The sequence below is a fragment of the Artibeus jamaicensis genome, unplaced genomic scaffold, assembly GCF_021234435.1.
Source record: "Artibeus jamaicensis isolate MK-2021 breed Jamaican fruit bat unplaced genomic scaffold, CSHL_Jam_final contig_467, whole genome shotgun sequence".
NCBI lineage: Eukaryota > Metazoa > Chordata > Mammalia > Chiroptera > Phyllostomidae > Artibeus > Artibeus jamaicensis.
In genome coordinates this window covers 8,153,206-8,167,482 of record NW_026521845.1, presented here as the reverse complement: position 1 = coordinate 8,167,482, position 14,277 = coordinate 8,153,206, and the positions used below count along the sequence as shown (strand labels likewise).

The 14,277-nt window shown below is 42.9% G+C and overlaps 1 protein-coding gene across 1 annotated transcript in view; it reads left to right on the top strand.

Annotated features, from left to right (window-relative positions):
- The first annotated feature begins 10,987 nt into the window (after positions 1-10,987).
- The window catches only part of USH2A (usherin), a 505,359-nt gene continuing 502,069 nt past the window's right edge, over positions 10,988-14,277 (top strand). The window contains exon 1 of the mRNA XM_053667304.1: positions 10,988-11,475. Within this exon, the coding sequence (XP_053523279.1) occupies positions 10,988-11,475 (488 nt within the window). The remainder of the gene's footprint in view (positions 11,476-14,277) is intronic.

Here is a 14,277-nt window from a genome sequence, read left to right as displayed (position 1 = left end):
CAAACTCATGAGTTGTTTTTTTTTAAATTTGAGCAGGTTCCTTACTGGCTAAGGCAAAAAGAATAAAATAATAACACAGTGAGAGATTTGCTCTCTCATTTAACAATCATGGGGTTTCTGCTATTTTTGAGGAACTGTGAGAAGCACAGCAGATATAACAGTGCATAAGACATGTTCCTCGAGGAGTTTGGAAGTCCTACTTCATAAGTATTTACATCAGACAGAATTTCCCAAAGTGCATTTATTTATTTACTCTCTTGCATACTGATGCTCGTTTATTCCACAGGAGATTCGCTGTAGTGCACACACACCCACACCCACACCCACACACACAGCCATAGTTTTACAAATAAAAGCATGTTACCGAGACATTGAAGATAAAGAAAAACATGGGCAATGAAATAATGACAAATAAAACCAGGGATAAAAGTGCACTATTTGTGGCCATGAATTTGCAGTTCCTTGAGATGGTCAGAAAAATCAGTCTGTAAGCATCCCAGGGGCCAAAGCAAAGGAGAAAAGGGAGTCAAAGTCAAGGGTGTTGGACTTCAGAGCCTGTACCCCAAGTAACCTGCCGAACCGCCCTCCCCTCCCCTCTCATGCTCATTAGCTTGCTGACCCCCTGGAGACACGGGGCCAGGAGTCCCTGTAAGGTGGTACCTTAGCAACGTTTCTAAAAAGCTATGGAGACAAAAGAGGGAATATTTCTGCCTATATGCATATATGTGAATAAAGGCAGAGGATTTATAAAAACATGGGCATATACATACTTTTAAATAGTTTGTATACTTTTATTTTTTTAATTTTATTAATTTTGGGAGAGAGAGATTGATTTGTTGTTCCACTTATTGATGAAGTCATTGATTGGTTCTTGTATGTGTCCTGACTGAGGATTGAACCTGCACCCTTGGCCTGTGCTCTAACCAGCTGAGCTACTTGGTCAGGGCAATAATTTGTGTATTTTTACACGACTGTTTTTAGAAAACAGTCATTAAAATCACTTGATTTCTTCCCGGTTGTTTTCTTCTAGTCATGCGACCACACCATTTTTCCCTTCACCCTGAATTGTTTAGGAATCAAAAGGATACAATGCTGGTTACAGTGATGGACTGTTGCAATATTTTTTTAAAAATCTACCCTGTCTACAAAATAGAAATTTCTGTTGCAACATGCCACATTTCTTTAATCGGTACACCCAAGGATAAACGTGCTATTTCAGAGCTGTGCTGGAAGGCTGGTAATCAGTAAAATGGTGTGTTTTTTATAAGTTGCATAACTGCTTTGTGGTGTTACTGAAATGTCTTAATTGCTTTTATGAATGTACTTAATGAGTTTGCCTTAAAATGTGATGTTACTTACTTTATGTGGCTAAATGACTCACTCCAGCCAGACACCATGCAAACCCAAAGGAACACTGCTTTTTGCCTGCGGTGCCGGGTGAACCAGAAAGCTCTGAACGCAACTGTTCACGGCTCTGCTGGGCCTGTGTGAGCCGTGTGCTGTGCCCACAGGAGATCTGGGCTGGGGACTCTCTGTCCGGGAGCCTCTGGTCTGGTATCCAGGCTTAATTGAATAACAGCAGGGGCTTCAGCTAGAAGAGATGAGATGGCCAGTCAAGATGGCTACAAGGTCAAGACACAGCCTGAGAGGAAGCAGTATGCATGTCCCAGCGTCCGTGGAAGATCAGCTTCTGACAGTCAGTGAGTTGCTGGGAAGGATTTTGCTTTATTGCGGAATGAGAGAGTGAAGTTAAGGTGCACATCCAGTCTACTAAACCCTGATAATCAATGAAGCTTGGAGCCAAGGCTCTTATTTTTCTTTAAAATCTTTATTTCCATATCTTTTCTGTTATCTTGTATAGCATTCATTATAATACTTGGGCCTTGTCACTTCTTTTGGACTCTCCCCCTGTTATAGATGGGTCGTTTGCTGAGTATATTCTGGTTCCGTGTCAATTCTGGTGGCCAATCCTGCCCCAACCCAACACGGGTCCTAGTATCTTGTCAAACTAGGTTATTCTTTATTACATTCTCAATGCAAGCTGCAATTCAAATAGAGACTATTTATCCAAGTAGAAAGAATTTTACAGCCCTTATAGTGGTACTTTAGGTTAAAATTATAGTCGATTCATTTGCCCCTGCATAAAGTGATTCCCTTACTGCCAATAACTTCAATCTTGCTAAGCACTTACTCAGAACTGTGCTTAACTCCTCATTTTTCCCATCTTCATGGCTTTTCTCAGGTGATCATTCTGAGCTTGCTCTATTAATATTGTTCTAGAACAGCAAAATCTGAGGTATCCGAACATACTACAGCCAGAAGCGGCCACTACTGTGGGTCATGGTTAAACTAAGGGCTTTCTATTCCCTCCTAAAATAAATTCCTCCAATTTTTTGAAGCAAAGGGCCAATCCTTAACGCCTAGAGTGTTCTTAGGATTAGAATCCATTCATCAGTGAGGGTCGCCCAGTGCCTGGGAGACTGTAGATATGCAGTATTATCGAAATTACTTGAAGGGTACATTTACTAGAATGTAGGAAAATGTCAAATACTAGAATGTTCTCAGAGACTGTTGCTTTTAGGGATAATTGGGCATTGTGGTGAAGAGTTAGATGGAGCTAGATGTGAATCTTGATTTTGTTCCTAAATGTTAGTTGTCCAACTAAAAAAGCACTAACTATCCAGGGCTTGGCATCCTGTTGTCTAAAATAGTAGTAGCATTGACTGTTGCTTGCAGTTGGTATCCAGGATAGACAAGAGAGTGTTTTCAGCATGAGGCTTGCCACCTACTGCCCCTTTGGTTAACATTATTATTTGTACCGTGGCTGTTTCAAAGGACTGATCACCTGCTCACGTTCCTTCATTCCTCTCTTCATGAGGATTTTGATTATACACCGTGATCAGATACGTTCATGGGTGTGGAGTGAGGCAGAAATCAGGCTGACTGCATTGTCAGGAGACCTGGGCTTAGGTTCAGGCTCAAACAATAAGTAGTCCCATCAAAAGTGAGCATCACGTTACTTCTCTGGTCTGCAATTTCCAATTAAAATCTCTTATTTCTCAAACTATCTCTTAGTTATGCTGATAATGATTGTGTTTGCATACATTTTTGAAGCTGTTCTGCAAATGTATTTTGCTCCTATTTTATTACCCTAATCAGTTTTTTTCTAATTCTTACTCTTGGTGAAGCCTTTGGCATTTGAACCTAAATATTATATTAATAAATTACTGGAGAATTATAGAGATATTAGAGAGAATTACAGAGTTTACTGATAAAGCATATTCCATATTTCCCTTCAATTAAAAAAAACCTTCCAACACAGTTTGCTTTTTTTCCTGTGCAAAACTATTTTTCACCATTATGACTTGTATGTCGTCCATTTCCCTGTAAATGTAACACACTTTTTTTTTTCACTCCATGGGACGGTTTTTTTTTTTTAAATGCTCTTTTTTAAAAAAAAATTTTATTTATTTATCTTTAGAGGGGAAGGGAAGGAGAGAGGAGGAGAAACATCAATGTATGGTTGCCTTTCGTGCGTCCCCTGCTGGGAACTGGCCTGCAGGGAACCAGCCTGCAACCCAGGCATGTGCCCTGACTGGGAATTGAACCGCGATTGTCTGGTTTGCAGGCCCGCACTCAATCCACTGAGCTACACCAGCCAGGGCTCATGGGATCTCACTGTCCATCCCCTGAATCTGCTGTCTCCCCATTTCTTTCCTCAACACAATGGCGCTCTCTCTCAAAAACATTTGAAACCCCACACCCGAGGGTTCCAGGCCACCGGGGGCTCCCTATTTCGTGAAAGTGGCCACGCCATTCCCAGAGTGCAGCTCTTTGAAGAAACTTGACCCTTAAGGATCAGCGACCACCTCTGCGCTCCAGCTCGTGCTGCCCCTGCCTGCCTGCTGTCCTTCAGCACCTGCTGTCATTTTCACATTCAGACCCCCGCCCCCACCGGTGTGTCTGCTCACCAGCCATCGTCTGGCCTGCCGTTCCCATCCCATACTGCTTCACAGCTGTTCCTTCACTGCCGGACCGGGGTCCAGGAAGCCGCTGGTGAATTCACCTGCCAGGCTGAGTCTGGGCCCTCGCCCAGGCTCAGGGGAAAGAATGGACAGGAATTCGATGGCCTGCCACATGCTGTCTATGGTGTCACGTTCTCCTGGTGTCCCAGGGTAACCTGAAATACCAATGGGAAGCTTTTGTGCCACAAACAAATATGATGCTCTCATCATCTAAGAGTTTGCATAATTTAAGCAGTGTAAGAACATGTGCTCAAGAATTCAGATCAAAGTGATAGAATGATAATGGTGAGGACTTAGATGCTGAGTAAAGAAATGGAGGTTCCTAAGAGTTACTACGACAATACCCTTGTTAAAGCTTTGGCATTTTTTTGGGGGGGGGGGGGGAATGACAAACCTGGAAAGTCTTCTTTTGGAGGGCTGAATGGTATCTATCTACATATTTCTACAGGAAATAATATGTCCTGCGTATGTAGGACAGTCTTCTTGTCTTCACGCTGCTGCTCTTGGCGCTTGAAATGCTCATTTTCTCTGTCCATAGAAACTGTCAACTCCCGGGCTCAATGCCACACGCCCTCTTCCACTCTCCCCACCAAACCCCCTAATGGCTCAGGTTTCACGTAGGGTGAGGAGTTTCAGGCTCCGCCTAGAATCTGGGCTTTTGTCCCGGCTTCCCCATTTCCCAGTTAAGCCACTTGGAGAAAGCCACTGGAGCCCTGGTTCTCATTTTCTCCCTGTGTAGTCTCCAATTTGTGGGGTGGTTACAACGATCATACAAGATAATCTACAAAAGTGTTGGGTAAACTCCGATGGTAGAGGAATGCACGGTGGTATTTCCTCTCTTTGGCCCTTGGATGTAGAACTACAGAGAAACTCACTAGGTATAAGTTGGAAAATAGATGGGAGCTAACAGTGACAAGCCCGGCCTTTCCTTTGTGCTCTCTACAATTGGTCTCTCCACAACCCTAGAAAAGAGTTCCATTTTATAGATGAGGAAGCCGTAGTGAGGGAGGTTAAGTCACCTCTTTAAGAAAACACAGCTAGTAGATAGTGAAGTCAGGGCTCACCCCAGGCTTTCTCTGGAACTTCTTAACCATGAAATGCTCCTACCTCTCATGATGCTCTGAGTAACGGAAGGCATGTGGTTCATTCATTTAACTTCTTTTTTTGTTAACATGTCCCTAAAGCACGCTCTGTCCCTCACCTGTGTCTTTGTGCCTTATGTGAGGCGAGGCTGAATGGCCATAGTAAGCATGGTGCTGTGCTCATCTTTTCAATGACTGTCTCTCTGGGTCACGGGACGTGCCTTCACTGTGGTTGACAATGTCCTCAAGGTCACATTCCTGAGGGCGGGTCTCTGGCTTCCCATGTGTACTGTGACTTCTCTCTTGGTGACTTGTTCCTTCTCGGCTGGGAGGGGTTCTGATGTTTATGAGGGGACCCTCTCTAGAGGGTGGAGGCTCCATTCCCAGAACTGCAGGCCTGATCTCGAGGACGAAGTCTTTCTGAGAAGGCAGCTCCCACTGGGCCCCTGGGTCAATCCATCCATAACCCACTCCAAGGAAGAAGGGCTTTCCCCGTAAGTCTTGTTGGAGTGTTCCTAGAAGTAAGACCTAGCTTTTGTCTGTGTCTTAATGAACTAGTGTAGGTACTATAAAGGGGAACCCTCTAGTCACCCCCCCCCCCCCCCCCGCCGATGAGATATGCAAATGGCAGTGAGGCTGTTGCCTGGACAACCCACCCCCCTACTTACTTTCTTAGTCCTCTGTTCCAGCTGTGCCCTCACCTGTCTTTTCGTTCCCATGGGCCCTCTTTCGAGAGCTTCCTCTCCCGGGGAGTTTTACAAGCTAGAATGAATCAGTCTTTTCCAACACCCGTCTGACAAGATGATGGCTACTTCTATTGTTGTTCTTGTCTTCCTAAGCCATTTGTCAACCACCTGGGTCCAACCTGCTAAAGGAATTCTAGTTTCTCATGGGCTAAATAGGTGCCACTTCCTCAGATATAACTGACAAATCAAAGCTGCCTTCCAGGCATTTGCAAGTGGAAGATTCAGTGGGAGGGGTCAGCCCCCACCAGCTGAGTGAGGCAGTATGTTTCTGGGGTGGGGAGGAGGCCATTCTTGTCTGCTCAGTGCACCACCAGCCTTGTTCCCAGGTACCTTTGGTAGGGTGGCCAGCAGGACCTGAGTGTCACATAGGGTCATCCCGCCTGCCATCACAGACAGCCCTGAAACCTCACTGGCTGCAGACCACATGGCTTTGTGTCTGACCCACGCTGGGTAACCAGGGTGCTGGTTGTAGTCATTGGGGAATCTGGATGACGGATGGTCCATCTCAGTGTGAGTGGGAGAGGGACATGCCAGCACCACCTCTTTCACCCGCAAATGACACACGTCACTTTTACTCACATACTATGTCTTACATTTATTCTTAGGTACCTTGTGGTATTAGCAGCCCTCCTAGGAATTCAGAAACCGGAGTAAGTGAGAATGATGGCTGCTGTTCACAAAAAAAGTCGTTCAACTTACTCTCTGGATTTTAAGTGTCTCAAGGGATTGCACTGGTTTAGAAAACTGCAAAAGAATATGGAAGAAGTTTTTGCAAACTGGAAGCATTTTGCTAACCTGTTTTTTAGGATGACAAATCTGTTTCATGTAGGATATACACACTCATGTGTGTAGGAAAAGGTTAACATTCTAACAGTGACGTTTTCTATTTTAATTCACTAGCTCATAAAATGTTCAATAGAAGCAGTGATAATGGGTGCCTTTGTTCTTCTCTTGATATGTAGCAAAAGGGTTAATTATCATTATTACTTATGATGTTGGTTGTTTTTGTATATTACCCATCAAGTTATACAAGCTTCCTTCTTTGTACTAGCCTTGTAAAATAAGTTGGTGAAAATTCTCTTATGATATTTGCAAGAATGTGTGTGAAAACTGTAATTGCAGTTTTCCAGATGTGTGGAATAACTGACTTGCACAACTCTCCAGGCCCACTGTTTTCTTTGCTGGGAGAAGTGTAATTGCAGATTATTTAGTAAATAGAATGATTTATATTTAAAAAAATATTTACTATTTTTGTTGAGGTATAATTTGCACAAAGTATACACATCTTAAAGTAAATAACTTGGTGATTTTTTTCAAATGTATCCATCACTCATGTCAAGATACAGAAATCCCAGCACTCTTGCAGACTTGCTTGAGCCCATTCCCATTTTATTCTCTTTTTTAAAGAACAAAAAACACTATTTGGACTTTCATCACAGCACCTTAGCTTTGGCTGTTTGCATTTTGTGTAAATAGAACCATACAATATGGTCTTGGTGTGTCTAGCTTTTTTCACTCACTACCACATCTGTGAGATTCATCTACATTGCTGCTTCTAGCATTAGTTCCCCTTTCTTTCATCGTGTTATTTCATTTCATTGTTTGGATATACTATAGTTTATTTTGTATTCTATAGCGCATGGACATGGGGGATGTTTCTAGCTCTCTTCTTCTTTGAGTCAGGTTAGGTTGGAAATATTTTTAGGAGTTGGTCCAATTTGCCTCAGAGTGCAAGTTTAATCCTTATAAAATTGTCTATAATATTTTCTTACATTTGCGATCACATTACACCTGTGGTTTATGCCTCTACTTTCATATCTAAGAGTAATTATTATATGTCTACTGTTTTTTTTCTTGATCAGTTATGCCAGAGGTTAGTCAATTTTAATAGTAAATCATTGGATCCTAAAAAACTCAAGAATAGGGGGTACCTCTTGATTTTGTCCATTAAAAAGAGCGAGGCCTAAAGTGCGTGATAAGCTAAGCTCATTGTAGTCAGCTTTTGCAGGATAAAGGGAATAAACTTGCTTATAGTTGTCTAAATAAAATATCATTTTCTTGACTTTTGCAAAACAGAGATATGCTGATTTAATGTGGCATCATGTCTTTACAACTAGAAAAATAAATTGCTAGCAACTCTCTCTCTGGTCAAATGCAAAATGGTCACTAATTATTTCTAATCTCTAGGTGTGGCCCTTTGCAATGCGACTTTGTCATTCCTTCTGTGAAGATTGGAATTTATTTCACAGCCCTTGAGTCTGGGCTTGGTCTTGTGAATTTCCGTGGCCAATAGGACATTTACAAATGTGATGTAAGCAGAGGCCTGAAAACTATTTGCACCTTAGGCCCCCCATCTTATGGTGCCGGGGATTTTTCTGCTGTTAGAATAGATTCCCACGACCATTAAACAAACTAAGATAAAAGAGCGAGGCTGAATCAGACTGGCCGGCGCCAGCCAATCCAAGCCGCTCTCCACCAGAAGAACTATCCAGTTAGTCCCAGAAATATATAAAGATAAATAAATTATAGCATGAGGCCACTCACATGCTTAACTAAAACATCTTCTTATACACTTTGCCTTTTTTTCCCTATGCTTATTTCGCAGGCACTGCTGGGGGTGGTGGAAGTGTTGGTGCCGGATTCAGTTACCAGAAGTGTCCCCAGGTTGGATAGGACCGAGGCGAGAACACTGAGGGATGTGTCAGACCATCGTCTGCCTCTGCAAATTACAGGCAGAGTGTCTGAATGTGGAGTGGAGTCGCTAATCTTAGCTTGTCTATTTTGAGGCATGACTCTCTGTGAGAAGCAGGGGTTGTTATATGGTGGGAGAATCCTTATCTCCAGAATGGAGACCCCAAAGACACACTGACATTCGGCGATTAAAAATTAATGTTAGTCCTTGGATTTGCTAGGGATGGAGAGAAGCCTGCCATTGAATAACTCATCCAAAGACAAACATTGGTTGTATGTTCTATAGCGGGTTTGAATAATCCATGCGTCTAAGTCTTCCTGTCCTATATATCTATTTCAAAACTTCTTTTCCCACACTCTCAGAATTTACATATAACATCTGTAATGACACATCAGCTGGTTTTAAGTGAAAGTTTATATTTAATTTAAACATTGCCCTTGCAAGATTGCAATAATCAACAAGCAGAGAAGAGGGCATTTTGGCGAGTGAAGTTTTCCTCTAGAAGCACCTTGTTCTAATTGATAAGTTGATAAATCAAAAGTTTGTGGTTCTCAGATCTCTTCTAGAAAAGAAACTTTAAAAAGCATTTGATAGAAGTCACTTTGGGTTGGTCTCTGGCTGTCTCACTAACAAGACACACTATACAAGCATCTCTGCCATTTCTAAACGTTTTTCTAAATATGATAGTTTTCAGAAAACAAAACCACAATTGGCTGATTTTTTTCCCTCAAACAAGTTTTCTATTTTGAAGATAAAAATGGGGAGCAGTATTAGTTGCTTTAGAATATTTCCCATTCAAGATGAGAGATCCGAGGTAATAGGAAAGAGAGTTTGGATGTGATAGGAACTACACAGAACTAACATCAAGCAGGCATTGGTGAATGCAGGCATGCTCTCATCCAATCAGGTAGCTAAAAAGTCAGCAGGTCTGTTGCTTCTGAAGCATCATTAAAATCCCTGATGATCCAAATGGAACCCGTTTAGATAATATCAGATTGCTCCTCATAATCTAAAGCTGCGTGGGTTATTAGGCGAGAGGTACCTTGACTAAGAAAATGCAGAAACTGAACAGTCCAAAGAAACTTTCATTCGTAGACCAAGCCTGCAGGTGATCAATGTATTTGTACCCCATAAAATCGAGAGCACCCTGGAAATTATGTGTTGTGTTACTAACATTGGCCAATCACTCTGAGGCCACGATGAAATGGATTGAGGCGCAGCAAAGCCGTGAGAGGAGGGGCCATGGGGATTATCGGATAAGGTGTACTGCTACTTTAAAATTATGCATGCCTGGCCCCTCCGGGCCCCGCCCCCTGCTCCAGGCACCTGCGGAAGGGCAAGGTAGCTCAGTTCCAGGCGGGCCACCCAGCTGACTGCGCTGAGTGTCAGGTAACCAAGTGTGTGCTGTGCAGAATCCCGGCCTTGGGCAGCCAAGTCTTCCCTGCAGCCTTTATGCTGTTACAAGCCTATCTGCTAAAAGTAACCGGGGGTCGCCGCAGTGTTGCCAGGCAACGAGGGACCGCGGCCCTGTGAAGAGTCATTTGTCACACTGAGGGGACTGGTTGAAATGCAATAAAGAAATGGTAACTCAGCTTATTTATCAATACAATTACTTACACGGTATTAGGGGTCCATATTTAACCTACAAATACGTAGTCATAGGGGGAAACACGAACATAAACGTTTGCTAAATAGTAAGGCATAAGACAGACAGATGGTGTTGGGCTCCTAAGCAGCTTTTCTGCGGGCTTAAAGTTGCTGCACCTGCTGGGATGAGGGGGCGAGGCCCAAAGTGCTTTTTGCTGGCTTGATTTCGGACATCTGCGAGTGAGCTCTGCTTTGGAACAGACGGTGCGTGCGCAAAGCAAACCTGTGCGGTATGTTCTTTACCTTGTGGACAGGCAGCGCCGATTCTCTGCGGTGGAGCAACGATGTGACTTGACTGTGGCAAAACACATCAATAAAAATAGATGCGTGTGTGTGTGTGTGTGTGTGTGTGTGGCTACAAATCTGGTTGTCCTGTGAACTTTAAAGTGCTGCACCTGCTTGACAAAATGCAGCTATTTGCCAAAAGAATGAGCGTTTTTACTCCAAGACAGTGTCCTCCCCCGTGATTCCTTTTTTTGAGAAGTGCAATAATGGTGCTTGTCAAGAGCTCCAGGTCCCCGGTTCTTCGGAAGAACTTAAGTTTTAATGATGTAGCAGCTTTTACTTGACACCCTGTTTTTGATTCGCAGACACCAGCTGCTACCCATGTCTCCGCCGTTGCCCAGGACGCCTTTGGAACTACCTCCGTGTGAAAACGCGCCTGCAGTTTCCCGAAAATGGAAGACCAGGCCAGTTCCTTAGAGCGCCCGGCTTCCACGTGGGGCTGGCGAGCAGTGGCCGGCTGATTACTTCTTCAGGAACGCTTACCCAGGAGGAGAATGCTTTTTTATAAACATGCATTGCCTGGCTCTCTCCCTGAACTTTGGTTTCTTGTTTCACATCCTTGAAACGTCTATCTTTTCCTACTTCGCTTCCCTTTCATGGGCTGGCGCGCAGGGCCTTTTCCCGAGGCTGGAGAACGTGGGCGCTTTCAAGACTGTCTCGGTCGTGCCAACCCACGCCACGTGTGGGCTCCCAGACAGAAGCACTTTCTGCCGCAGCTCGGCGGCTGCCGCTGACAGTCTGGAGTTCTGTAGCCAGCAGTTTTGCGTCCAGGACTGCCCACACGGGTCTGCACCCCCGGCCTTCACCGCCCTTCTCTCAGCAGGCCTCGGGAGCTGCGTTGCCAGGGACCAGCAGGATCTGCGGCCCTACTCGCCGAAAAACGCCACAAGTTTTATTTTCGGAAATCCCAAGAATTGCTTTTCCGCTCCTCCTCCTCCAAGGCTGGCGGCGTCATTCACGCTAGCTGTGTGGTTGAAACCCGAGCAAGAAGGTGTAATGTAAGTAGTAGGGTGGGTGTAAGCTTTCCTAGGGGCCTAAAAAATCACTTGTAGCGAAGACTAGTATAATTTGACTTCCAGACTAGGAAGGCAGGCTAGCCCTGTGAAATCCACGTGAGTGGAGAAATCCAACTCCTATGCTAGTCTTTTCTACATAAGTTTGCATTGCAAACATTTTTTTCTAAATGTAATCATTCCCTTATACTTACCGTAATGAAGTGAACCTTCAATAAAGCCTGTATTAAGATGGCCTCCTCACAGGCTCCCATGCTCACACCTGTCTCCTGTGTTCCCCAGTAGTTGGCTGAGTACAGCCTTTCTCTTAGGCGTCAGACGCTAAATCAGCCACAGTGAGTTTCACAGTTAGGAACTAGTAATGCAAGTCATTGACATTTTCAAAGTTTTGGTCCAAGTTTATATGAACAAACTGCCCCTACAAGAGTATAAAGTTTTCATTAGGCAGAACACTCTCTGAGGGCTTAGGGCGTTTTTGTCCTGATTTCCCTAAGAAGGGATGTTGGCTTGAGTCACGGAAAGTGCCCGATGATGACTAATCCTCCATCCATGAAACAGGTAAAACTTTTGGCCCTTTTCCTTGTGGAGCTGACATCTCTTAGGAAGTATGTAGGGAAACGTAAAAGGGCCTCAAATGCCTGTGTGTTTATTGATCCCAGTACAGATGCCTTCAGTGACTTTGGAGTGTGGCTTCCTGAGTATTGGGGTTTTTTAAAAATCAGTTTATGTAATCATGTGTCTATTATTCTGTAATAGTCTCTTCAGTCAATATATAATGTGTTTTCCCCGAGTGTCTAGAGCCAGTCTGGAATTTGGAATAAGTAGGACAAGTTTGGAGGCATTTTTCCTTATTCTTTGTCTTCCTGCGGGGCATCTGTTCCTTTCCAGGGTGACAGTTTCATTGTGTGACAGTGTTGGCCAAATATCTAAAAAACGTGTGAAACAAACCAGAAAAGTCTTATAATTTCCTGAGCAAATAGGACTTAAATGTCTTGGGTGTTTAGTTTGAATGTGCCAAGTGAGAGTTGGCATATTTTCATTTTCTAAAAAATGTGGAGTGAAAAATCATCTCAAACCATCATCTCAATTTCTCTGTCACTCCTAAAAGAAAATCCTGTTTTCTTACTGTTTGAAATGTCAGTAAATCCTGCCTACTCAGTTTATATAACTAGTGTGCAGTCTTAAAAAGTGTCTCCTGACAAATATGGCTAGGACAAAATATTTTTTTTTCCCCAAAGGATATGTCTCTACCAAATTCATCTTCTATGGCCATCATTTCGTATAAGTGAGACAGAGGAGTATTTATAGAGGCCATAGCACATGGCTTACAGTTTCGAGAGTTCTCTGCTTCAAGGTCATTTCCATTCTCAATTCTAAAATACCTACGGGAATTGGGGGAATTTCGGGGTGTTTGCACTCGATAAGTAAAACAAACAAAACACGGATTATCCAATTATTGTTTATCCAGGAGCAGAATAAATCCAGTTCCTAAATATTTTGCTACCTGCCTTCCTCTACATTCATTATCTACCAAAGCTAGAATGTTTACAGGCAAACAAAATAGCAAGGAAGATAATCAATAACATATTAAGAAATGCATTTTCACTAAGCTTGTGGAAGTAAGCCTACCTTTGGTAAATATATTCTTGAGTAACAGTCAAATGCTAACTTGTATTGCAAATTGAAATGGACAAAAAATGGCTAGAGGCACATTTTTTTTCCTAGATTGTTCAAGACCTGGAGTCAGGGAATAGAGAAACTCTTTTCCTTCCAGTGACTTAGAAATAATCATGTACTGAAGGGTTAAAAAAATCATAGTAGGGTTTCTTTAAAGCCTAATTTCTACTTTATATAAAAAACTGTATGTCAGCCAAACTTATTTGCTTAAAATATATATTGACTCTCATCTTTATCACCAAACATTGGTACAAAATATAATAAAATAGTGGCAGTAAGTGACTATTAAGTGTTCTCTAAACTTAGTCTCATCTCTGAACTCTGGGAAAGAGTACGTGTAATAAAAGGGGCGCTCTGTGGAAAATGTTCTATTTAAGAAAAGTTTTTAAATACCTTTAGCACTAATTCTTGCTTTGTCCCATCTGATGTTTGCCTCTTTGATGCTTCCTCCTCCGTTTGGTCACTAACTCATCATTTTCCGAGGGTCTCCTATATACCAGGTTCTACTTCTATTCTTAGGAAACTCAGATCTACTGGGGAGACAGATAGTGTTATTAGCAAGGTAACCCAGTGGGTTAAGTACATACCAAGGAAGATGCCTTCAGAAGTCTTGAGCAAGGAGGGTTACGGGATCAGGAATACTCATGGAGATTTCTGGGCTGAGCAGGAGGCAGTGGCAAGAAGAAAGGGGCCCAGAGTCTTTCAATACCTAATGGGGTCTCCTCCCTGGGATGTTCCACTTTTGTGAGTTCTTTATGAGATACAGGCTGAAGGCCATCTTAAATAGTGAGTCTTTTGATGGGATGCTGTCCGTGTTATTTCTCCTTAAACAGTAGATCTCTGGGAATAACCCACTGAGAAGGCAACTAGCAAGCATTTCTCACCTGTGTTCTGTTAAAAAGTTGAGTTGCTAGGTTGAAATGCGATCAAGAGGAATGGGGCTTACGTTCATCTCTGTTTCTGCTCTGTGGACACAGAATGGTCAGGAATACACAATGATATAAGTAATATAACAAAATTTATATTGAACACAAACTAAAAGGATAGAACATAAAAATGCCATAAACCTATTTAAAGGGGCCGGAGAAGAATATTACTGTGATTAGGATA